The 26,492-nt window shown below is 42.3% G+C and overlaps 1 protein-coding gene across 1 annotated transcript; it reads left to right on the forward strand.

Annotated features, from left to right (window-relative positions):
* The first annotated feature begins 14,451 nt into the window (after positions 1-14,451).
* On the forward strand, positions 14,452-16,706 carry LOC138666178 (olfactory receptor 6C1-like). Its single transcript, XM_069754418.1, has 2 exons — positions 14,452-14,460; positions 15,604-16,706. Exons 1-2 carry the CDS (start codon positions 14,452-14,454, stop codon positions 16,558-16,560), a joined length of 966 nt encoding a protein of 321 aa, XP_069610519.1. The 3' UTR covers positions 16,561-16,706.
* The last annotated feature ends 9,786 nt before the right edge of the window (positions 16,707-26,492 follow it).

The following is a 26,492-nucleotide window of genomic DNA, read 5'->3' on the forward strand; positions in this document are numbered from 1 at the left end:
CCTGGCTCACATCGCAAACCCGATTTCTCCAGCGATACTCTAGGTGTGCTGAACGCTTATGGAGGAAAACACACACACCAGAAGACTTCATACACTTCAAATTTATGTTAAGGACCTATAACTCTGCCCTTCACCTCGCCAAACAGACCTACTTCACCACCCTGATCTCCTCACTATCCAATAACCCCAAGAAACTTTTTGACACCTTTCACTCCCTCCTCAGGCCAAAAGCACAAGCCCCTATCACAGACATTTGTGCTGATGACCTGGCCTCCCACTTTATAGAGAAAATAGACAATACCCATGTGGAAATCCGCTCCCAACCACTAAGTTCAGTGACTCCCATCCCTCCCCTCATTTCCCCTGGCTCACTCTCCACATTCGATCCCATCAGAGAAGAAGAAGTCTCCAAGCTCCTCTCCTCTTCTCGTCCGACTACATGCACTACCGACCCCATTCCCTCACATCTCCTCCAGTCTCTCTCTCCAGTCATCACAAGTCACCTAACTACAATCTTTAATCTCTCCCTCTCCTCTGGCATTTTCCCCTCCTCCTTCAAACACTCTATCATTACTCCATTACTAAAGAAACCCACCCTCGACCCATCCTGCACAAACAACTACAGACCGGTCTCCAATCTCCCCTTCATCTCTAAACTCTTGGAGCGCCTGATATACTCCCGCCTTACCCGTTACCTCTCCACTCACTCCCTCCTAGACCCTTCACAGTCCGGTTTCCGCCCCCTACATTCGACAGAAACTGCACTCATCAACGTGACCAATGACCTTCTGACAGCAAAACGTAATGGTGACCACTCTCTGCTCATTCTTCTCGACCTTTCTGCAGCTTTTGACACTGTTGACCACCCTCTCCTGCTCTCTAGGCTCCAGTCACTAGGCATTAAGGACACTGCTCTCTCCTGGTTCTCCTCCTACCTTTCTGACCGCTCCTTCAGTGTTCTGTTCTCTGGCTCCACTTCATCTCCTCTTCCTCTCACTGTCGGGGTACCTCAGGGCTCAGTCCTTGGCCCCCTTCTCTACACGGCCCCAGTTGGATAGACCATCAGCAGATTTGGCTTTCAGTACCATCTTTATGCTGATGACACACAACTATACACATCCTCCCCTGACCTTACCCCCGCTGTACTACAGAACGCCACTGACTGTCTGTCCGGAGTCTCCAACATCATGTCTGCTCTCTTTCTGAAACTCAACCTCTCCAAAACTGAACTTCTTCTGCTCCCATCATCTACTAACCTCCCTAAATCTGACATTTCCCTCTCCGTGGGTGGCACCATAATAACACCCCGGCAGCAGGCGCGCTGTCTGGGTGTTATGTTTGACTCCGATCTCTCCTTCACCTCCCATATACAATTTCTTGCCCGCTCGTGCCGCTTACACCTAAAGAACATCTCTAGAATCCGCCCTTTTCTCACCATGGAGACAACTAAAACCCTCACTGTCGCCCTGATCCACTCCCGCCTGGACTACTGCAATGCTCTATTAATTGGCCTCCCCCTCACTCGACTTTCCCCTCTCCAGTCCATCCTTAATGCAGCAGCCAGGGTCGTCCATCTGGCTAATCGTTACTTGGACGCGTCCGCTCTTCGCCAGTCGTTACACTGGCTACCCATTCATTACAGGATACAATTCAAAGTACTTGTTCTCACCCACAAAGCTCTCCACAGTGCGGCACCCCCTTACATCTCCTACCTCATTTCTGTCTATCGGCCTAGCCGACCACTGCGCTCTGCAAATGACTTTCGACTAACCTCTGCACTAATCCGTACCTCCCACTCCCGACTCCAAGACTTCTCCCGTGCTGCGCCAATCCTCTGGAATGCTCTACCCCAAGATATTAGGACCATCCACAATTTGCATAGTTTTAGGCGCTCGCTCAAAACACATTTGTTCAGAGCAGCCTATCACGTTCACTAATCAAAGTAATTTTATGTTTGTGTGTGTGTGTAGCCCATTCACTTTCCCTATCTATCCTCACCCCCTGAAGATGGCTGGACCATCATTGTAAATACATCATTGTAAATACACACCTGTACTTTGTATCTCCCCCTCCTCATTGTAGATTGTAAGCTCTCACGAGCAGGGTCATCTTATTTCGCTTTAATTATTGTATTGTTAACGTCGTTACTTATGACTTTTGTGATTGAAACTGTTAAACTGTAAAGCGCTGCGGAATATGTTGGCACTATATAAATAAAGATTATTATTATTATTATTATTATATACACAATGGTTATACATATATAATGGTCAGATATGCAAATACAATAGTGGTAGGACAAAAGATATAAGCAGATGCGTCATGTCAATTATTGGATGATGTTCAATCATGTGAGCGCCGGTCTGCAGGGGGTATTTGCTGCCAGCTGGCTCCAAGATCCTTCACATCACGTTACTCTGTCCCCCCCCCCCCCCTTCCGAAGTGGACAATATGCTCTGGAGACACAGGGGGTCGGCAGGCGACCTGGTCCGCTAGCTGGAACCACATGGACCAGGGATCGTCCCACCAAACAGCTGCTCTCCTTTTAACATGGGCATAACGCTACTCAGACAACACAGGGCGAGGGTAAAACAGTGTGGCAATGCTTTAATGAACCACAAAACAGGCAGCTAACACATAGAACAGTCCCAGCAAAATACCCCAAGATGGTGCACAGTACACAGTCTCACCCTTCCGATGACTCGCCGGGACAAAAGCAGCTGTTACTTCAGAGCTTCGAGGGCCGACTACCTCACCTGTGACACGCACACAGAGCGGAGGTAACAACAAGCGTAGGAAGATGACAGTCCATTCAGATAAAAGGCCAGTTGACCGGAAGGTCACAACCTGGTTTCTCTGAACATCTCCATGGAGCCAGGGAACTGGCGGGTCCCAATCCTGTTTTTCTCCAAACGTATCCAAAGTTCATCGATGGTTAATAGAGCAGATCTGTATTGTTCCAGACAAGTCCCCTAGGCCGGCATCCTGTAGAATATTAAATCTGTGTCCCTTGTGATGGAGCCATGATGTATTGGCTGAAGTCCTGTTTCTTGTCCTTTGAATGTCTGGATATCTTTGGCTGTTTCTCTCTCTGAGAGGCATATCACCTTCACCTCTTTTTATGTTTAACAAGTGTCATTCAGTCCAGCATTACAGATAAGGGAAAGAATGGTGATGACAAAGTCACCTTGTTTGATTATGTACTCTATTTGCATAGATTTTTCTCCTCTTTTTTAAAAAAATCAACAAACTATCTTGCCTAAACCATGTATAATTAGCAAATCAGCAAATATCACTAGTCATCAACGATAAGAGCACAATATGTTAAAAGTCAACTTACAAGTCAATATTACAGGCTTACACAAACAAAAGTCAGTTTTCTTGACCACCCAGACAAAAGCACTTAAATTGAAAAGTCAACGTATAGTTAACAGTTTATTCTATTTGGCTTGCAAAAAATAGTTGTCTGGTTAATTTGTCTTCACACATGCATAACAGATAAAGGGACCACATAGCTTTACACTATCCTTTATACCCTTTCGGTCACTCCTCTCCTGCCCTCAGGTGGAGTCCCGCCACTTGTGGATGGCAGACTGGACCCTGGGGGAGGAGATCTGGAAGGACCACTTGCAAACAGGACAAAAGGAAGGGTTCCAGCTTCAATGATTGCAGAATTTTTGTAGATTAAAAGAATTCCATCATGCGGATATATAAATAACGCAGTTTGTGCATTCGAAGCACGTTGCTGTGTCTATCCTCATGATGGAATTACTGTAATATATTTTGCAATCGTTGAAGCTGGAACCCTTCCTTTTGTCCTGTTTGCAAGTGGTCCTTTGAAATGCCATGATTCAGGATGTCGGGAGCCTGGGTGAGCTGGTAAATCTTTCTTTTTGTATCTCCTAAATCCCTGAATGCTGAACCTATATCCCCTGAATGCTGAACCTAAATGCCGCAACTTCCAGATCTCCTCCCCCAGGGTCCAGTCTGCCATCCACAAGTGGCGGGACTCCACCTGACGGCATGGAATTTGAAATACTGAGGGATAGAGGATTCTCCCCCAATATGGTTGTTACCCTTCTTAAAAGTAGAAAGGTAATTACAACTAGGATCTATGCTGGGATCTGGAGGAAATTTCTAGCGACCACAGAATTTAGAGCCGGGGAGGGGGTGCCAATAGGCGATATCCTGGAGTTCCTGAAGAAGGGTCTGGACCAGCCCTGGGGGCCTTATTTTGCTGCGAAATTGCTAATAACTACTGGGTCACCAGGTTTATTAAAGCAGCAGGCAGGTCTAGACCCATATATAGCGAAAGGTTTATACCATGGGACTTGAACTTAGTACTCACGGCCATGACGGAAGCCCCTTTTGAGCCCATTACATTTGCCTTGGTGAAAGTACTGACATCAGCGCCGAGGGTGAGTGATATCCAGGCTCTTTCTAGACTCCCTCCATATACACAGTTCCTGGATGACTGGGTGGTGCTTAAGCTGAATCCAGCTTACTTGCCCAAGGTAGCCTCCGGATTCCACAGCTTGTAGGAGATAGTTCTTCCTTCTTTCCTTCCTAATCCTACTAACCAGAAAGAAAGGAAGCTCCACATTTTAGATGTTAGGAGATGCCTGCTAGAGTACTGTCGGTCACGGTCACTGATGCTTGGAAGAAGGACAATACCTTGTTTGTTTCCTGTCAAGGTGCCAAGAGAGGTCTTAGAGTGTCAAAGAGCACGTTAGCTAGGTGGATTAGGGGGGCTATTTCTCTAGCGTATACATCAAGTGTATCCGGCATCCGGAGAGGCTGAGGGCACATTCCACTCGATTCATGCAGCCTCATGGGCAGAGAGGTCAGAAGTCCCCATTGACCAGATATGGAATGCAGCTACTTAGACTTCTCCTTCCACCTTTTATAATCATTATAGGTTGGATATGGGTGCTTCTTCAGATCTCACCTAAGGCAGTTATTATCTCTCTATAATTCTCTTGTGGTGCTGTCATGGAAGACCAAATAAAGTCTTACTTACCGGTAACCGTATTTTTCGGAGCCCATGGTAGCACCCTTAGATTCCCTCCATTCACGTGTGGGTGCGTACTTCTTCCTCTTATAAGTCTTCACGTGTGTGAAATAGTTAGCTATTAGAGCATTATACATAATTTTGCCATTAACCATGGTAGTCCTCTCGAGCTCTGTAATCCACCTGATGCGTGGGAGAGGTGCCACCCTTTTGTATCTGTAGGTTTACTGTCCCTGAAGGGCGGATCCCCTCTCTAGTGGTGCTGTCACAGGCTCTGAAAAATACTGTTACCGATAAGTACCGTAACTAAGACTTTTATTTACGTCAAACATAAATTCACTATCAAATAAAATGTGAACTTTTCTTGATTTTTTAAAGTTATTACAGGGATTGCCGATCTTTGGGAACAATTTATTTTACTTAAATGCATTTATTTGGGGTTTAAAAAAATATTTCTGCAATTGGGGTTCATTACTAACCCCTTTCTACCATTAGACGTATTATTCCGTCCATGTGGGGTGGGCCCTACTTCCCAAGGACGGAATAGTATGTCCAGAGCGATCAGCCGCGCTCACGGGGGGAGCGTGGCCGATCGCGGCTGGGTGTCAGCTGACTATCTCAGCTGACATCCGGTACTATGTGCCAGGAGCGGTCATGGATACATAAACCCCCGGCATACTGCAATCAAACATGATCGCAGTGTTCCGGCGGTATAGGGAAGCATTGCGCAGGGAGGGGATTCCCTGCATGCTTCCCTGAGACCCTCGGAGCAACGCGATATGATCGCGTTGCTTCGAGGGTCTCTTACCTCCTCCTCCCTGCAGGCCCGGTTAAAAAATGGCCACGGGGCTGCATACGGGTCCTGCATGGAGGTGGCTTCCAAGCGCCTGCTCAGAGCAGGCACCGGGAAGCCTTCCTGCTGTGCATGTCAGATCGCTGATCTGACACAGTGCACAGCAAAGTGTCAGATCAGCGATCTGTCACTTTACTGTGATGTCCCCCCTGGGGCAAAGTAAAAAAATATATATTTACATGTGTAAAAAAAAATACAAAAAAATCCTAAATATATAATAATAATACAAAAATATTGTTCCAATAAATACATTCCTTTATCTAAATAAAAAAACAAGCAATAAAAGTACACATATTTAGTATCACCGCGTCCGTAATGACCCGACCTATAAAACTGTCCCACTAGTTAACCCCTTCAGTGAACACGGTAAAAAAAGGCAAAAAACAATGCTTTATTATCATAACTCCGAACAAAAAGTGGAATAACGATCAAAAAGACGGATATAAATAACCATGGTACCACTGAAAACATCATCTTGTCCCGCAAAAAACGAGCCGCCATACAGCATCATCCGTGAAAAAATAAAAAGGTTATAGTCCTCAGAATAAAGCGATGCAAAAATAATTATTTTTTCTATAAAATAGTTTTTAGCGTATAAAAGCACCAAAACATAAAAATATATAAATAATGTATCGCTGTAATCGTACTTACATAGTTACATATGTAACTATATAAGTATATAGTATATGTAACATATATGTAACATATATGTAACTTCCCCAAAAGAAATTCATGAATAGCTGGTTTTTGGTCATTCTGCCTCACAAAAATCGGAATAAAAAGCGATCAAAAAATGTGAGGTGCCTGAAAATGTTACCAATAAAAACGTCAACTTTTCCCGCAAAAACAAGACCTCACATGACTCTGTGGACCAAAATATGGAAAAATTATAGCTCTCAAAATGTGGTAACGCCAAAAATATTTTTTGCAATAAAAAGCGTCTTTTAGTGTGTGATGGCTGCTAATCATAAAAATCCGCTAAAAAAACTGCTATAAATAGTAAATCAAACCCCCCTTCATCATCCCCTTAGTTAGGGAAAAATTTAAAAATTAAAAAAATGTATTTATTTCCATTTTCCCATTAGGGTTAGGGTTAGGGGTAGGGTTAGGGCAAGGGTTAAGGCTAGGGTTAGGGTTAGGGCTAGGGTTAGGGCTAGGGTTAGGGTTAGGGTTGGGGCTAAAGTTAGGGTTAGGGTTTGGATTACATTTATGGTTGGGAATAGGGTTGGGATTAGGGTTAGGGGTGTGTCTGGGTTAGGGGTGTGGTTAGGGTTACCGTTGAGATTAGGGTTAGGGGTGTGTTTGGATTAGGGTATCAGTTATAATTGGGGGGTTTCCACTGTTTAGACACATCAGGGGCTCTCCAAACGCGACATGGCGTCAGATCTCAATTGCAGCCAATTCTGCATTGAAAAAGTAAAACAGTGCTCCTTCCCATCCGAGCTCTCCCGTGTGCCCAAACAGGAGTTTACCCCAACATATGGGGTATCAGCGTACTCAGGACACATTGGACAACAACTGTTGGGGTTCAATTTCAACTGTTACCTTTGTAAAAATACAAAACTGTGGCTAAAAAATAATTTTTGTGGAAAAAAAAGATTTTTTATTTTCACAGCTCTGCGTTATAAACTGTAGTGAAACACTTGGGGGTTCAAAGTTCTCACAACACATCTAGATAAGTTCCTTGGGGGGTCTAGTTTCCAATATGGGGTCACTTGTGGAGGGTTTCTACTGTTTAGGGACATTAGGGGCTCTGCAAACACAATGTGATGCCTGCAGACCATTCCATCTAAGTCTGCATTCTAAATGGCGCTCCTTCCCTTCCGAGCTCTCCCATGGGCCCAAACGGTGGTTCCCCCCATATATGGGGTATCAGTGTTCTCAGGACAAATTGGACAACAACTTTTGGGGTCCAATTTCTCCTGTTACCCTTGGAAAAATACAAAACTGGGGGCTAAAAAATAATTTTTGTGGGGAAATTTTTTTTTAAAATGTTCACGGCTCTGCGTTATAAACTGTAGTGAAACACTTGGGGGTTAAAAGCTCTCACAACACATCTAGATGAGTTCCTTAGGGGGTCTACTTTCCAAAATGGTGTCACTTGTGGGAGGTTTCAATGTTTAGGCATATCAGTGGCTCTCCAAACGCAACATGGCGTCCCATCTCAATTCCAGTCAATTTTGCATTGAAAAGTCAAAATGCTCCCTTCTGAGCTCTCCCTTGCGCCCTAACAGTGGTTTACCCCCACATATGGGGTATCGGCGTACTCATGACAAATTGTACAACAACTTTTGGGGTCCAATTTCTTGTCTTACCCTTGGGAAAATAAAAAATTGGGGGCGAAAAGATCATTTTTGTGAAAAAATATTATTTTTTATTTTTTCGGCTCTGCATTATAAACTTCTGTGAATCACTTAATGGGTCAAAGTGCTCACCACACATCTAGATAAGTTCCTTAGGGGGTCTACTTTCCAAAATGGTGTCACTTGTGGTGGGTTTCAATGTTTAGGCACATCAGTGGCTCTCCAAATGCAACATGGCGTCCCATCTCAATTCCTGTCAATTTTGCATTGAAAAGTCAAATGGCGCTCCTTCCCTTCCGAGCTCTGTCATGCGCCCAAACAGTGGTTTACCCCCACATATGGGGTATCAGCGTACTCAGGACAAATTGTACAACAACTTTTGGGGTCCAATTTCTTCTCTTACACTTGGTAAAATAAAACAAATTGGAGCTGAAGTAATTTTTTTGTGAAAAAAAGTTAAATGTTCATTTTTATTTAAAAATTCGAAAAATTCCTGTGAAACACCTGAAGGGTTAATAAACTTCTTGAATGTGGTTTTGAGCACCTTGAGTGGTGTAGTTTTTAGAATGGTGTCACACTTGGGTATTTTCTATCATGTAGACCCCTCAAAATGACTTCAAATAAGATGTGGTCCCTAAAAAAAAATGGTGTTGTAAAAATGAGAAATTGCTGGTCAAGTTTTAACCCTTATAACTCCCTAACAAAAAAAAATGTTGGTTCCAAAACTGTGCTGATGTAAAGTAGACATGTGGGAAATGTTACTTATTAAGTATTTTGTGTGACATATCTCTGTGATTTAATTGTATAAAAATTCAAAGTTGGAAAATTGTGAAATTTTCAAAATTTTCGCCAAATTTCCATTTTTTTCACAAATAAACGCAGGTAGTATCAAAGAACTTTTACCACTATCATAAAGCACAATATGTCACAAGAAAACAATGTCAGAATCACCGCGATCCGTTGAAGCGTTCCAGAGTTATAACCTCATAAAGGGACAGTGGTCAGAATTGTACAAATTGGCTCGGTCATTAATGTGCAAACCACCCTTGGGGGTAAAGGAGCTAATGTAGCACCCTTTGGCTTCTTATTTCCCTGCACATTCAACTTTAATGTGGTCTGTGGTCATGAATCGTCTGAGAAGAGCTCAGGAAAACACAGATAAATTAGTTATGAAGTCCGGTCGTCCCGTCTTAGTGGGATGACTGATGGATTTTTTGGTTATTTTCCATTCAGAAATGCACAGTGTAGGATGGACGCTATAGAAGGAAAACGGTGTCATGACCATAACAAAACTAATTTGTAGATAAAATACCTGCATTCAAATAACAGAAAGAAAATTGCCCCAGTGGCCCCTTCAATATTAACCCTTACATCTACGGCCGACTTTAACTCATTGCTACTTGGGACTTTATTGACTTCTTAAAAGTTGAAGATCGTCAACTCCAGCGCAATAGCACAAAACTCTACAATTCTTTGTTCCTTGGAGACTTTATACTTTCGGGACATTTCTTTGTTGTACAAGATTATAAAATCAAAGTTCCCTGCAAGATTGTACAGCATGGATTTACTCATTCAGGTAGGTGAGATCAGGTTATGGCTGCTCACTGGTGTATGATGGTGGAATGGTCCGTGCGCTTATTGTGTGGGGAATTTTAGTTTCTTTATTTGCTCGGATTATAAGGAGCGCGGCACAATCATATTATTACTGAAGCGGCAGTCAGATCCGTACATGGCCCCATCTCATGTTATATATAATGTACAGGGCACTCGTACGATGCAGAGGTTGTGTCTATACTGCAGCCAATACTGTTAGTACATGACACAGCCACAGCAACGACATCCTAAATAAGGGGTTATATGAAAAAAGTCTCCTTGTATAACCTAATAAAACATGAACATTTTCATTATCCTTAGATAATCCTTAGGATCGATACTGTCCCTATAGAACCAGGGACACAGTGTACCTAAACAATATAATTCTGCACAAATGTGAATGTGCCATACAGCAGCCCTACACATGGTTTATCTTCACTTATTCCAGTCCCTGTCCAAACTGGATATCATAATATAATTTCCCAATCCCAGACAGTTAACTTACCAATATGTTTTTGGCATGTAGGAGAATATCATGGGAAACCCACACACTGAGAACATAGAAACCTACAAACTACATGCAGATGTTGCCCATGTTCGAGTGCAAACCCAGGACCGCAATGCTGCAAGGTCGCCGTGCTGCCCACTCTGCCGCCAGTGGATTATGTCGTTAGGACCATCCATGACCATACGTGCCTCAATTGGGACCCCTCTATTGACAAAAGCAAAAGGCTAATTCCTATGTGTCGGTGTAAAAATGTTATACACGGTACCCCCGTATTACTTTACTTGCCCTGTGCCTCGGAGAGCCTTTAACAGCAATGGTTAGTTTAATTTTTGTATCTGTAAAATCAAATTCCCACCCCGGGATTCAGAGCGATTTTATATGTGTAGTTTATCTAATCTTTATTCTTTTTGCTGTTGTTTGAAAATTTTTAGACAAATCAGAGGGTCCAGATGTAAAGTGTAGAAATCGCATGTACAATATTAGTGAAGTTATTTAATATGTTGTTTACATGCTTTATACAATTATATGTATTTGGCTATTCTTTTAGACCCAAATAATATTACTTATGTAACCTTCGTGTGCAGAACATTAGTGCTTAGGTAGCCTCCTGTTATATCGGTGACACAGTGCCTGGGTGAAATTAACCCTGACACCTTATTGCTGGGGGATATCGTCTTGGGTCCTCTACTAGGGAAAGCATTGCTGTGATACAAGGTTATTATGCGGACACTAGCATCACAGCGTGTAGTGTGAAATGTGCAGTGGGGGAAATAAGTATTTGATCCCTTGCTGATTTTGAAGGTTTGCGCACTGACAAAGACATGAACAGTCTATAATTTTCAGGGTAGGTTAATTTTAACATTGAGAAATAGAATATCAAAAATAAAATCCAGAAAATCACATTGTATAAATTATGTAAATATATTTGCATTTTGCAGTGAGAAATAAGTATTTGATCCCTCTGGCAAACAAGACTTAATACTTGGTGGCAAAACCCTTGTTGGCAAGCTCAGCAGTCAGACGTTTTTTGCAGTTGATGATGAGGTTTGCGCACATGTCAGGAGGAATTTTGCTCCACTCCTCTTTGCAGATCATCTCTAAATCATTAAGATTTTGAGGCTGTCGCTTGGCAACTCGGAGCTTCATCTCCCTCCATAAGTTTTCTATGGGATTAAGGTATGGACACTGGCTAGGCCACTCCATGACCTTAATGTGCTTCTTTGTGAGCCACTCTTGTTGCCTTGGCTGTACGTTTTGGGTCATTGTCTTGTTGGAAGACCCAGCCACGACCCATTTTTAATGTCCTGGCAGAGGGAAGGAGGTTTTCACTCAGGATTTTACGGTACATGGCTCCATCCATTCTCCCATTGATGCGGTGAAGTAATCCTGTGCACTTAGCAGAGAAACACCCCAAAACATAGTATTTCCACCTCCATGCTTGACAGTGGGGATGGTGTTCTTTGGGTCATGGGCAGCATTTCTCTTCCTCCAAACACGGCAAGTTGAGTTAATGCCAAAGACCTCAATTTTTGTCTCATCTGACCACAGCACCTTCTCTCAATCACTCACAGAATCATCCAGGTGTTCATTGGCAAACTTCAGACAGGCCTGCACATGTGCCTTCTTAAGCAAGAGGACCTTGCGGGCACAGCAGGATTTTAAACCTTCATTTTGTATATCTTCCATTTTCTTACTATTGCACCAACAGTTGTCTCCTTCTCACCCAGCGTCTTGCTTATGGTTTTGTAGCCCATTCCAGCTTTGTGCAGGTCTATGATTTTGTCCATGACATCATTATAAAGCTCTTTGGTCTTGCCCATGTTGTAGAGGTTAGAGTCTGACTAATTAATTGAGTCTGTGGACAGGAGTCTTTTATAAAGGTGACTATGTAAGACAGCTGTTTTTAATGCAGGTAACGAGTTGATGAGGAGCGTCTAACTGGTCTGTAGGAGCCAGAAATCTTAATGGTTGGTGGGGGATCAAATACTTATTTCTCACTGCAAAATGCAAATACATTTATAGAATTTATACAATGTGATTTTCTGGATTTTATTTTTGATATTCTATCTCTCAATGTTAAAATTAACCTACCCTTAAAATTATAGACTGTTCATGTCTTTGTCAGTGGGCAAACTTACAAAATCAGCAAGAGATCTAATATTTATTTCATGCACTGTATGAATAAGAGAGGATTTTAGCACACGGCTCTATGAGGATATGATCATATTACATGTCAGTGGCTCTATCTGGGTTTTCGTTTGAAAACCTGAAAATCGGTGTCCAGACGCCAACAAAGCAACTTACTCTAATGAAGCAGACGGAGTCACTTTGTGCTCTGTCTGACCTTAGTGTAGTCTGTGTCTGCCTTTTTTTAAGCAGGCAGAATAGTGAGGTCAACTGTGCTTTTGGGTCCACCTCAAAAAGGTGGACACTGTAGAAAGTGAGGTCAGACAGAGCACAAAGTGACTCCATATACTTAAAAGTCAACGGTCCTGTTGATGAATACGCCTGAATCACATTTTCAGGTCTTTAAACAGAAGCCCCAATGGAGCCACTAACGTGAATTAAAGGCCTTATGTGACTATATCCTGAGTTGTAATGAGAAAATGTTAGCACAGCTGAGAGATGGTGCACAAGTAGGTTCCCAAACAGTACAAACTTGTGTAGAAAACTTGGCACACCTCAACAAACGTTTCGATCAGATAGACCTTCCTCAGTGTACTATAATTAAAGCAAAATTCAAATAAGGATCAGAAAAACGGATAAAAAAACAGAAATAAAGTATATACAACGTATTAAAAAATTAGGTCAAAGAAAGGAAAAAAAAAACAATGGCAAGAGGGCGTACCTTCATCATTAAACAAAATAAATAAATACACCAAATGTTGGTGTGAACTAGATGGAACAATACATACATATAGCCCGTGTTGCCCATTAAATAGTGCCATAGACAGAGGGTGATGTGACGCGGAACCAGAAGTGACATATCGGATGTGACATTATGCGTTTCAGTGACTGGAGGTGGAGGATTAGCGTTCCACCTAACTGGAAGTGACCATTGCGTTCCCCTGTGTGTATTCTATGCGTTTCAAAGGCCGGAAATGGTACTGCGATATCTATGGAGAGGCTGTAACGCTATGTAACGCTTTTGGATTCCGTAAAGAAAGTTGTGTATGTGTTGGTCGTGAGGAGCGTATATCTGCTTTAATCAATGAATCACGTAGATTGCGTCCTCTCCTAAAATAAGGAAGGAAGGGCTCTTTAAATTCCTTAATGTTAGAGTGAGCGGTCTATAAAATATGCCAATGTCATCTAATAGTTTTATGAATGATGTACGCAAATGGGTGGTAATTGTGTAAGAATGGAATGTGGTTCGTAGCTTTTATCCGTGAAGAGGTTGTCGGTGGAGTGGATACATCCAAGATGTGAGACGGATAACCTCTTTCAAGGAACTTGGATCTCATTTCCTCGGTTCTATGTTGATGAAGAGTTGGATTGTAGACAATTCTATTAACCATTTGTAGTTGGGATTTAGAGATGGAATTTTTCATCCTAATTGGGTGAAAACTATGGTAATGTAACAGACTGTTACGATCCAAAGGCTTGGTATACAGGTCAGTTATGAGAAAGCCCTCACTATCCTTCATGACCAGGGTATCCAGAAAATTGACTTGTTGTGTGTCACATGTCATAGTGAAATCAAGTCCTGGCCATGAAGATCTGAGGAAGTGGAAGAAGCTATCAAGGGACTCAAGTGTACTACCCGAGATACAGAAAATATCATCAATGTATTTCTTCCACATCAGTACATTGAAGTCGAAGAGGTCACTGGTGTATATCTTACTCTCCTTGTAGTCTGTCATATAGCAGTTAGCGTAGGAGGGAGGTGCGACATTAGAGCCCATTGCTGTGCCCTTCGTCTGTAGGTAATGTGTCTTCGAAAAGAAAGAAGTTCTTTGTGAGGACCAATGAGAGTAGGTCACAGCATAGGTCAATTTGGTCAGGGTCCATCCTTGAGGTAAGGAGGCGTCATACTGATTGTATGCCATGTTCGTGTGGTATTGATGTATATGAATCCTTGATATCGAAGGATACAAGGAAAGCCTCCCTTGGAACAAGTCCGAGATTTTTAATGATGCTGAGAAAAGCTCCTGTATCAAGGAGAAAAGAAGTTGTTTGCTTAATGAGCGGTGTAAGTATCCTCTCCAGGTAAATGGAGATATGTGATAAAATGGACCCGGTGGATGCTAAAATCGGTCTGCCAGGTGGATTTTCCAGATTTTTATGTATTTAAGGGAGTATATAAAGGATGGGTGTAATAGGGTGTTTGTTAGTGAAAAAATCACAGGTTGTCATGTCTAATACCCCTATTTCGGTGAATCAAGACAAAACAGTTTTAATAAGACCCTGAATTTGGCTAGTAGGGTCGCCGGACAGTTTCTTTTTTTTAAATATGTTGTATAAACTTTATTTCTGTCTTTTTATTCATTTTTCTGATCCTTATTTGAATTTTGCTTTAATTATAGCACACTGAGGAAGGTCTATCTGTTTATTGTATGTAATTACTTCTTCCGGATTACATTAAATTTCTACACTTCAGCATTTAGTGTGTGCCACGTTTTATATCCTGAGTTGGACTTGTAAATATCATTGTAATAGATTGAAGTATAGGCATCTGTAAATCGTTGCGGCCTTTAAAGGGAAGTTACTAATGTGGAGCTGATCTATGCTATAGACTAAATATGCTAAATGTGCTTCTTTGCAAGTAAAACTTTTCTTACTTACCTCCTGAGAGTGTTTCCGTGTGGGCAATTTTCCATGTGGGCAATTTTCCATGTGGGCAATTTTTCGTATGGGGAATTTTCCGTGTGGGGAATTTTCCGTGTGGGCAATTTTCCGTGTGGGCAATTTTCCATGTGGGCAATTTTCCGTGTGGACAGTTTTCCGTGTGGGCAATTTTCCTGTGAGCATTTTTCCTGTGGGCATTTTTACTGTGGGCATTTTTCATGTGGGCAATTTTCCTGTGGGCATTTTTCAGGGAACCGACTAAATATGCTAAATGTGTTTCTTTGCAAGTAAAACTTTTCTTACTTACCTCCTGAGAGTGTAACCTCTAAGCCAAAGTGCCTCTTTGGAGATCATTGAAGGCTGAATTACGACTTGTCTTGGTTTGTTCAGGGTGGACCACATAATGTGGCTTAACCTACTCCTTCGATGCCTCATAGTTTGCTACTGCACAGGTTACTACTTAGTGATTTCTCTGCACTGTATCCCACACAGCCATATATTAAAAATATATTTTTTTAGTATAATTGTTTCATCTTATCTTTTCCAGAATTCAAACAGCCTTGGAAATGTGGGTTTTCATAATCAAACCCCCTTCACATATTTTATCATTCTGGGGATTTCGCAGGTCCCTGAGCTGCAGGCTTTGGTTTTCCTCCTTGTCCTGATCTTATATCTCCTAACAGTAACTGGAAATATGACCCTTCTCCTGCTGGTCTGCCTGGAGACTCATCTTCATACCCCCATGTACTTCTTTTTGGGAAACTTATCCTTTCTGGATGTGTTTTGCTTGACGATAACCCTACATAAAATACTACTGTCCTATATGTCTGGAGATAAAACTGTGTCCTTCACCAACTGTATGTTACAAATGTACATCTTTTCTTCTTTGACCTGCAATGAGCTGTGGATACTCACAGCCATGAGTTATGACCGATATGTGGCCATATGTAATCCCTTGCACTATCACATGATTATGAACCGTAGGATCTGTGTTCTTTTATCCTCAGTCTGTTGGGCGTTGGGTTTTGTGGAGGTCATACCTCACATGGTAGCCATATCTTGCTTTTCCTGCTACAAGTCCAATGTGATTAACCACTATTTCTGTGATATTTTGCCAATCATGGAACTGTCTTGTAGTGACACTACTCTTCTGAGGCTCATTATTTTTATTGAAGGGCTGTTCCTTGTAAGTTTTACCCCTTTCCTTCTTACCTTTATCTCCTATGTCTTCATTATTGTCACCATCCTTAGGATACGTTCCAGCTCGGGGAGACGTAAGGCCTTCTACACATGTTCTTCACACCTCACGGTGGTCATTATCCTCTATGTAAGTCTCATCTGCCAATATCTGCGACCAAGCTCTACAGACACTTTGGATTCCAACAAACTTTTTTCCTTATTTAACACAGCGGCCGTTCCTGTCTTAAACCCATTTATTTATAGTCTGAAAAATAAAGACGTTAAGTCGGCGGCGAGAATGCAGCTGAAACGGCTAACAATATGAGCAAAGTGTTAAAATAATTCTCAAGGATTCTGCTCTTAATGGTCATTATATTACAGCTAAAAGAGCCTGAGTGAACCATGGTGGACTCTCGTGGACTACTTTGTGATTATTGTAGGGGCCATGCATCCATTTACCAAATGTTTCACATTTTTTACCTGTTATTGATAAGCTGAAGTACTGACAAATAAAGTCACATGTTAAAATAAATATTGGTATTATTTTTGGAAGATAGAGTGCTCAGAGAACAAGATTTAGTCGTTCTCGCTTCCGGTTATGAATGTGATGAAGCATGAAGTTGATAATGATGTCCTATTAAAATAAAATTACGGTGTTATGAGCATATTTCTTCTTCTCCTCACTTGTCCACAGTTAGCTCAGATGACCATATTTTTGGTTGGTGTGATATCCACGTTAACCCCTTAGTGACGGAGCCAAATTTTTGAAATCTGACCAGTGCCACTTTCTGTGGTAATAACTCTACAACGCTTCAACAAATCCCAGTGATTTTGAGTTTGTTTTTTCGTGACACATTATACTTCATGATAATGGTAAATTTAGGTCAATATGTTTTGTGTTTATTTATAAAAAATATCAAAAATTTGAGAAAAATGTTTAAAAATTAGCAATTTTCAAACTTTGAACGATTATCCCTTAATCCATATGGCCATACCACAGCAAACCGTAAATAAATAACATGACCTATATTTTCCTTCATTCGCGGTGAGGCGCCCTCTGCTGGTTCTCCTCATATGAACTGGAGCCTGGGAGCTTTCTAGGAAAGTTCCCACGCTCCAGGAACAGCCAGCAGAGGGCGCCTCACCGCAAATGAAGGTAAATATAGGTCATTGACCTACTTTACCTTCATTCTCCGGGGTTTTGCAGCCAAGAGCAGTGCTGCATTAGCAGAGCTCCTGGCTGCAAAATGTTTTAACCCCTTCAGATGGATTTACATCGTGGGACCTTACAGATCTTCGGAAGGTATGTATATTGTTGGTTTATTTTTATTTTTTTGTTACAGAGCGAGGGTCTTCAGAAGGATTGAGCGTAGAATAAATTATTACAACAACCTTTGTTTTTATTTCAATAAAATAATTTTTAATAATGTGTGTGTGTTTTTTTTAACCCTTTACTAGTATTGGATTAATAATGGATAGATGTCATAATTGACGCCTCTCCATTATTAATCTGGCTTAATGTCACCTTACAATAGCAAGGTGACATTAACCCTTCATTACCCCATATCCCACCGCTACACGGGAATGGGAAGAGAGTGGCCAAGTGCCAGAATAGGCGCATCTTCCAGATGTGCCTTTTCTGGGGTGGCTGGGGGCAGATGTTTTTAGCCGGGGGTAAAGGGGGAGGCAATAACCATGGACCCTCTCCAGGCTATTAATATCTGCCCTCAGTCACTGGCTTTACTACTCTGGCGGAGAAAATTGCGCGGGAGCCCACGCCAATTTTTTCTGCCATTTAACCCTTTATTTTAATAGCTACAGAGCCCAAATTTTGCATATACACACTACTAACATTAGTAGTGAGGAATATGCAAAAAAAATGGTGATATGAGATGGTTTACTGTATGTAAACCATGTCTCATATCATGTCGGGTTTTAGGAAGGAGAAAGCAAAAGCCGGCAATTGAATTACCGGCTTTAAAGCTATCTCGCGCTGGATGAAATAATAATATATATACATATATGTGTCTCACTGACATATATATATATATATATATATATATATATATATATACAGTATATATGTTTTTTTTAATTTTTTACACATGGATCCATTGAATGTCCGTATGTCCGTTTTGCAAGCCTGCGATAAAAACACGCAGTACGGATGCCATACGGATTACATATGGAGGATGCCATGCGCAAAAAACGCTGAAACACCCTGCCTACGGAGGAGCTACGGACCACTATTTTGGGGACTTTTCAGCGTATTACGGCCGTAAAAAACGGACCATATTTTGATACGCTGAGTGTGACGCCGGCCTCAGGCCGCTATTTGGTCATGAATTGCCATGGCAAACATCAGGAACCCAAAATCAAGTTCTGAGGGCACCAATTTGGTTAAACAGGAAGCCCCCACACTCTGTTAACCATTTATAATGATGTAGTCACTAATGACAGCAGCATCTAAGGGGTTAAACAGAGTTGGAGGGTGCAAACACTGATCGTGGCTGATACAGCAAGTTGTCAGCTATAGTGTACAGCCGACAGCTACTGGATTGTCACCTGTATGGGGAGGCTATTCTCTTATATCTCAGGTCAGTTAAAAGACGTATTGGCTGTCATTAAGGGGTTAATGAAGGAATGCACACTGAGCAATGTAAGTCAATGGGCCAAGTCACAGAAGCCACATGGACTGTGTCTTTTACAGACGAGAGAGTGATAGTTTCACTTGCGTACGTATGCTCATGGGATGGGATCCATGGATCCATGGGATGCTCATGGATTGTTCACAGACATAACATGCCTGAGAATTCACAAGCTCATTTTAACCTGTCTTTAGGCTGGGAAGTTCAATGAGATTATGAGGATGTAAGACTTGATCCCTTCAACAATCTCCTCAACCAACACTTGGTATCACTGGTTGGTCTTCCAAGATTCTCTAGAATACTCGTCACATCTATTATAGCTCTCATACATCGCTAGCTAAAGCAGCGCTCAGACAGTAATCATTTTGCTGTTGACGTGTACTGGATAATTCCGTTTTTTTTCTTCTTTTTTCCTCTCTTCCCTTCTTTTCTAATTTTTCCTGCTTATTCTCTTCTCTCCTACTTCACCCTTTTCAGCCCATCTGGCTATTTTGTTAATTGTAGAAAGTGCATTGCACTGGCCCCACACCTACTCAATCAGCTTTCATGTGTTGTGTGTTACTGATGTAATCACTTATTTTTCTTTACAACTGTAGATTATTGCTGTTTGTAAGTTTCTCCTGGTGATGTGTTTTCTGATGGCCGAGTTGTGGTCATGTCATGTTTGCTAAACTAATGAAATTGAAAAAAAAAAAGATTTGGGTGAATACAATTAAAGGGTTATGCTCAACACTAAGTTTTCAACTATCAAAAAGATGTGATACGTTGTGGATTTGTGGGGGTCTACATGCTGGTATCCCCACTAATCCCAAGAGCAGGTGTGTCAAATGTTTGGTAAGACCAAAGCAGTAATAATAATAATAATCTTTATTTTCATATAGCGCTAACATATTCCTCAGCGCTTTACAGACATTATCATTGCTGACCCCAATGGGGCTCACAATCTAAATTCCCTATGAGTATGTCTTTGGAAAGTGGGAGGAAACCCACGCAAAAACGGAAAGAACATACAAACTCTTTGCAGATGTTGTCCTTGGTGGGATTCGAACCCAGAACTTCAGCGCTGCAAGGCTTCTGTGCTAACCACTGCGCCACCGTGCTGCCCATAGCCGCGCATGCTGACATGCAGCTCCATGTGTTCTCTATGAGACTGCTGAAAAACTGAGGACTTATACTGGTCGTTCTCAGCAGTTAGACCCTCACTGATTAGAAAATTAGGACTTGGTCTGTGGAGCTAATGGAGATGATGTTTTCATAACCATTCTGCTTGTGTTCTTCTCTAAGTGTTTGCATTGTGAGCAGCAGTGTGGACAAAGTGGGACACCCAGACTCATTTCTCGGAGAAACAGATGTCTATTAGAAGTAGATTTAGCATCGGTCAGCAAGGGATTGGGCGTCTGCACAAAGTGTGTATTGAGGAGCACAATTACCTTATATACTCGAGTATAAGCCTACCTGAGTATAAGCCAAGGCACCTAATTTTGCCCAAAAAACTGGCAAAACGTATTCACTCGAGTATAAGCCGGGTATGTATTGTTCCCTCATCCCTATCCTGGTATGCATAACTCCTCATCCCTATCCTGGTATGCATGGCTCCTCATCCCTATCCTGATATGGATGACTTCTCATCCCTATCCTGGTATGTATAGCCCCCTCATCCCTATCCTGGTATGCATAACTCCTCATCCCTATCCTGATATGCATGATTCCTCATCCCTATCCTGGTATGCATGACACCCTCATCCATATCCTTGTATGCATTGCTGCTCATCCCTATCCTGGTATGGATGACTTCTCATCCCTATCCTGGTATGTATAGCCCCCTCATCCCTATCCTGGTATGCATAACTCCTCATCCCTATCCTGATATGCATGATTCCTCATCCCTATCCTGATATGCATGATTCCTCATCCATATCCTTGTATGCATTGCTGCTCATCCCTATCCTTGTATGCATAGCTCCTCATCCCTATTCTGGTATGCATGGTTCCTCATCCCTATCCTGGTATGCATGGTGCACATCAAAAAAGCATTTAAAAAAACAAATATCCTACTTACCCTTCCTGCGCTCCCTCGCAGCATCTGTGTCTTGTTCCCGTGCAAGCAGCTGCTTTATGCTTGGAAGCAGCGTGTGGCTGGTTTACACCATCCATGCAAAAGGAAAATGGGGCTAACTGGGGTGGTGGTACCTTTCGACAGACTACAAAACAGCTACTGCTTTTGTGATACTACAAGCACCATGCTACACACACACACACTGTATGGTACAAACACAGTCCATGCTACACATACAAGCTCTATGTTAGGCTAAGTTCACATTAGCGTTCAGGGCTTTGCAGAGGGCTGCGTACGTCCTCTGTTAAGCCCCACCTACTTCCGCATACTTCTGCATGTGTCCTGCGTACCTATCTTTGACATTGGGTATGCAGGACATGCGGATGTCATTGATCCAATTGGTCAGTTGGGCATCCCAATTAGTGCTTCACCTGGTGAGTGGTGGAAAGAGGGGGGAATTGGGCACTGAACCGTATTTTACTCTAGCTTTATCCATATGGGCTCCCCAGTCAGAGGCACGTTCCTTATTTAGCACCGTCCTTGCCATTACACACACTGTATGCTACACACATATGCTCTATGTTACACACACTGTAGGATACATGCACAAGCTCTGATACAAACACTCTATGATACACACTGAATGGCGATACATTTGAAAGTGCAAAGCCGACAGGCAGGACGGTCTGGCGCGGTATCGGGGAAATCCCCTGTAGGCCCTTGTTGGGGAGAGATGAGAAAAGAAATATATAATACATTTATATTTGTAGCCGTAGGCCCTTTAAAAGTGTAGGGGCATGCATGGCGCTCAGGACAGTGTCAGGCAGGGCCGGGGAGCAGGGGTTACAGCTCACGTGCTCAGCCCTCATCTTATTGACGATATATCCTCCACTGTCACCACTGATGGCGCATACACGGATTACTGGTGGATACCGGATCCCCCGCCCCTTTTACAAGATCCCCAATTATAAGTGATAGGACATCCTATATATACTATAATAATTATATTGATCAACTGAATTCTGATACAGAAACAAAGTGAAACAGTCGGTACACTGAGGAAGGTTAAGGTGTGACCGAAACATATGGATTGTACCAGTACTGGATCTTATTAAAACAGTTTCATTCAAGAACCTTAAGTTGAGTGCCAAGTTTCTTTGCTTATTATCTACACAAGATGGGGTACAGCATAGTTTTGCTATAACTCTGTGAATAGTTAATTGTAAGGTGGGGTCATTGTAGTTAGGGGTGGGCTGTTAGCCCAAACAACATAGATACCCCGCAACGTTGAGCTTAAGTAAAGTGCCCGGCCTGTTTTGATCCGGTGACCTTGGAGCAGCATGAAAACTTACACTGGAGTAAGTGGGAACTATACTGACCACAAATCCTGATCTTAACACCGCAACTAGAAGTAGCCGTGGGATGTACCTAACAACCTAGACACCTCGTCACAGCCGGAGGACTAAATACCCCTAAAGATGGAAATAGGAATACTATTTTGCCTCAGAGCAGAACCCCAAAGGATAGGCAGCCCCCCACAAATATTGGCTGTGAGTAGGAGAGGAAAGACGCACACAGGCAGAAAAACAGGATTTAGCACAAGAGGCCACTCTAGCTAAAATAGGAAAGGATAGGACAGAATCCTGTGCGGTCAGTATTAAAACCCTTCCAAAAATATCCACAGCAGATTATACAAAAAATCCCACCATCCAACTAAAGACGTGGAACGTATATCTGCAACTCCAGAGAAAAATACACTCAGAGCAGGAATGCAATAAAAAAACAAGCACACAGCTTATGTGCCAAGGAATAAGAAACAGACACTTATCTTTGCTGAATTGGCAGCTAAGCAGGAGAAACCAGACAGGGATCCAACACTTCACAAGAAACATTGACAACTGGCAAGGACTAATGAGTCCTGCAAACCTAAATACCCCAGTCAGAATTGCAATTAGCAGATACACCTGTCCAAGACTGCAGCCCAGGAACAACTGCATTACCACCTACAACCACCAGAGGGAGCCCACAAGCAGAATTCACAACACCAGCCATCCAGAACTAGGGGACTAGCATAGCCCCAGCAACACTAGCATCATCAGCTTCAGTAACGAAAGCCACAGTGAAAGGACATGGCAGGAAAGATGAGCAGATCACTTAACATGTGGCAGATGATAACATGGGCTGATGCCTCAGAACCAGCGCAAAACAGTTGAGGGAACCCTAAAATGCGTAGAATCTGGACAGGGAGGACGCTGAGATACCGTGATACGGTAGGACCTGGGCTCGAGCAGTGTGTCAGGGAGAGGAGTGAAGGGAAAGCTGAAGTGACGTATCATGTGAAATCTGATGTTAACGCTGTAACGAATCTGGATGTGCTGCGAAGAAATGAGAGTAAAGTTTTGCATTTTGAGTTGTACCTGGACTGTGTCTCTGTTTATTCACAAGCGACCGGAGGAGACCCTGAGAAACAGAAGAGTGGCCCTGCCGGTGCAGAGAATGGAGAGACAAGTAAGCTGCCAGGGAGATGTGATTTTTATGTGGAGGGAGGCCAGGGCACGCAAAGCTGAAAAGCTTAGCCACGACTACAGCCCTGGCCGACCTTTACATGTGTGTGGAAGGAAGTAAAAATATACCATCTCACCTGTTGGCATGTGTTGTGGGGAAGCACGGATATCGTGTAGTCATCACGTAAGCAAAGTAATCCAGCAAAAAAAAAAAAAAATCCAGCTTCCAAAAACTTACAAATTTATTAAGAAAAAAATGCAAAGTCCAGCCCAATAATTTACACAGTTGTGAGTAGTGTAATGTCCACACGGTGTAAGGAATTTAAGAGAGAGTAAGCTTTAACTGTATTTTATTCTTCTCTTTTCCTCCAGCACACAGCATAACAGCAGCATAAGATTTCCTCCTCAGGCCAGAACTGAAACTGAAACTACTCTCAACTCTATTTTGCAGGACTATATACAGCTGAGGTTTTGTTGGTTGATTTTTGACGCACAACAACCATATCACCTCTTTTGATGGCACATGGCTGTGCCCGTCGCCTTCTGTCTGCATAATGTTTCATGGCTTGCTTGTTAAAGAAATCCGTTGATCGCACTGAAGAGTCATTTGGTAAGGGATGACTGGTCACATCAGGGATCCGTGTACGAAGAGTTCTGCTGAACATTAGATGAGATGGCGCAGTATTAGTGGTGGAATGTGGCGTGTTGCGGTAATTGCGCAGGAATTTGTATAGTGACTGTTGCAGTGGGATGTGCTCCAGGCTAGCTGCCTTGATTCGTTTCCCCATGGTGCACATGAAACATTCTATGATTCCATTAGCTTGCGGCCAGCAAGGTGTGATTTTTCTGTGGCCGAACCCCAAGTATTCAGAAAACTGTGCAAACACATGTCCATTGAATGGAGGTCCATTATCTGTTTTGACCACTCTTGGAATGCCATATGCAGAGAATATGTCGTCCAGTTCGGGTATGACACTATTATCAGACGTTGAAGAGATGAATGAAATGACAGGGTATCTAGAATATTCATCAATTGTTACTAGAATGTATTGGCCATTTGGTAATGGTCCATATATGTCGACTGCCACTTCCTCCCATACAGCAGTGGGTAACGGAGACATTTGTAATGGCTCTAGAGTTGATGATGGAGTAATTAATTGACAAGTGGAGCAATGTCCAATCTTCTCTTCCACCAATTTATCCATATTTGGGAACCACACTTTTTCTCTGAGTAACTTTTTTGTGCCAACAATTCCTAGATGACCTTCGTGTGCTATCTGTATGACTAGGTTGCGCAAGGCCTTAGGTACAACCAGTTTGGTACCATGAAGGATGAGTTGATCTTCAGTGACTGATAATTCCTTACGTACATTTGAAAATAGTTTTAACTCTTTCAGATCAATCCCATCTTCAGGAAATTTTTTCTTTTGAATTTCATGCCACCTTCTATTTTGGATAATTTGTATTAAGGCACAGAGTGTCTTGTCACTTGTTGTCGTATTCACAAACTGATCAACAGAAAGTGCTTTTGGCACGGCGTGAGCTGCAACAAAGTGGATGTATTCTTCAATGGAGGAATGCACAGGTAAATCATCATTCGTGGGATGTCTTGAGAGATAATCAGCCGGATTGCTGTATTTTTCAGGTTTGTGAACAATTTTGTAATTATAGTCCTGTAGACGTAGACCCCATCGTTCAATCCATGCTGGCATTTTAGCTCAGGGATTTCCAAAAATTGTAAGGAGAGCTTGATGATCTGTGACAATAGTGAAGGGAGCGCCATAGAGAAATAAGTGAAAGTGTTCACATCCCCAGACGACTGCCAAGCTTTCTTTTTCAGGTTGTGAATATTTTCTTTCAGTGCTTGTTAAGCTTTTACTTGCATAAGAAATGATGTGGGGACTTTGATTGTCATCCTTGTATTGTGCTAAAATTGCACCCGGTCCCACGGGACTAGCATCCACAATCAGTTCGGTTCGAAGAGCTGGATTAAAATAGGCCATGGTGGTTGTTGAGCAGAGTTCGTTTTTGATTGTTTCAAAAGAGGCCTGACAGTCTTGGGACCATTGAAAAACGCAATTTTGTTTCGTAAGTTCCCTTAATGGAGTGCTGATTGTCGAAAAATTTGGAATATATCTAGCACAGTAACTTGCCATTCCAAGAAAAGAGTGCACTTCACTGGCATCCTGTGGAATTGAAGCTGCTCTGATGGATTCCACTTTCTTGGGATCAGGTCGTACTCCTTCCGCTGAGAAAATGTGACCATAGAACTCCAATGAATTTTTATCAAATTCGCATTTTTCTTTGTTTAAAGTGAGTCCAGCAGAGAGCAGACATTCAAAGATAGCATATAGAGCACGATTATGTTCAGCTTGAGTTTTCCCAAAAACCAGTATGTCATCACTGTAATTAAAGGCATTTGGAATGTGTTGAATGACGCTCCTTATCGTATCTTGAAAAATTTCTGCTGCTGAGCAGACCCCAAACGTCAATGTTTTGTATCTTCTGAGACCCACATGGGTGGAAAATGTTGTTAAGTATCTGGATTCTGGACTCAATTCTGATTGATGATAGCCCTTATTGAGGTCGAGCTTTGAAAAAACAGTTGCTCCATTTAATAAATGAATAATGTCATCAATTGTGGGTGAGATGTGTCTTTCCCTTTGAATAGCAGTGTTGGGCAGGCGCATGTCAACACACAGTCTTACCTGCTCTGGAGTCTTTGGTTTTGGAACTACCACAAGTGGAGAAACCCACGGAGTGGGACCAGAACCTGTTTCAATGACATCATCATCCATGAGTAATTGGAGTTCCTTTTCTACCTTTTTTCTCAGGTGAAATGGAATATGCCTGTGAGCCTGGGCTACTGGACGAACACTGTCATCCACATGAAGATGCACTTGAGAGTCCTTTAATTTTCCTAATCCACTAAATAGGGAGGGAAAACTGTTCACCAAGGCTTGTACATCCAGGTCCGCAGGGTCGGTTATGGTATGAACAATCTGGATGAGTCCTAGCTTCAAGGCAGTGTGATAGCTGAGAAGACAGC

Source organism: Ranitomeya imitator, chromosome 2, assembly GCF_032444005.1.
Source record: "Ranitomeya imitator isolate aRanImi1 chromosome 2, aRanImi1.pri, whole genome shotgun sequence".
Taxonomy (NCBI): domain Eukaryota; kingdom Metazoa; phylum Chordata; class Amphibia; order Anura; family Dendrobatidae; genus Ranitomeya; species Ranitomeya imitator.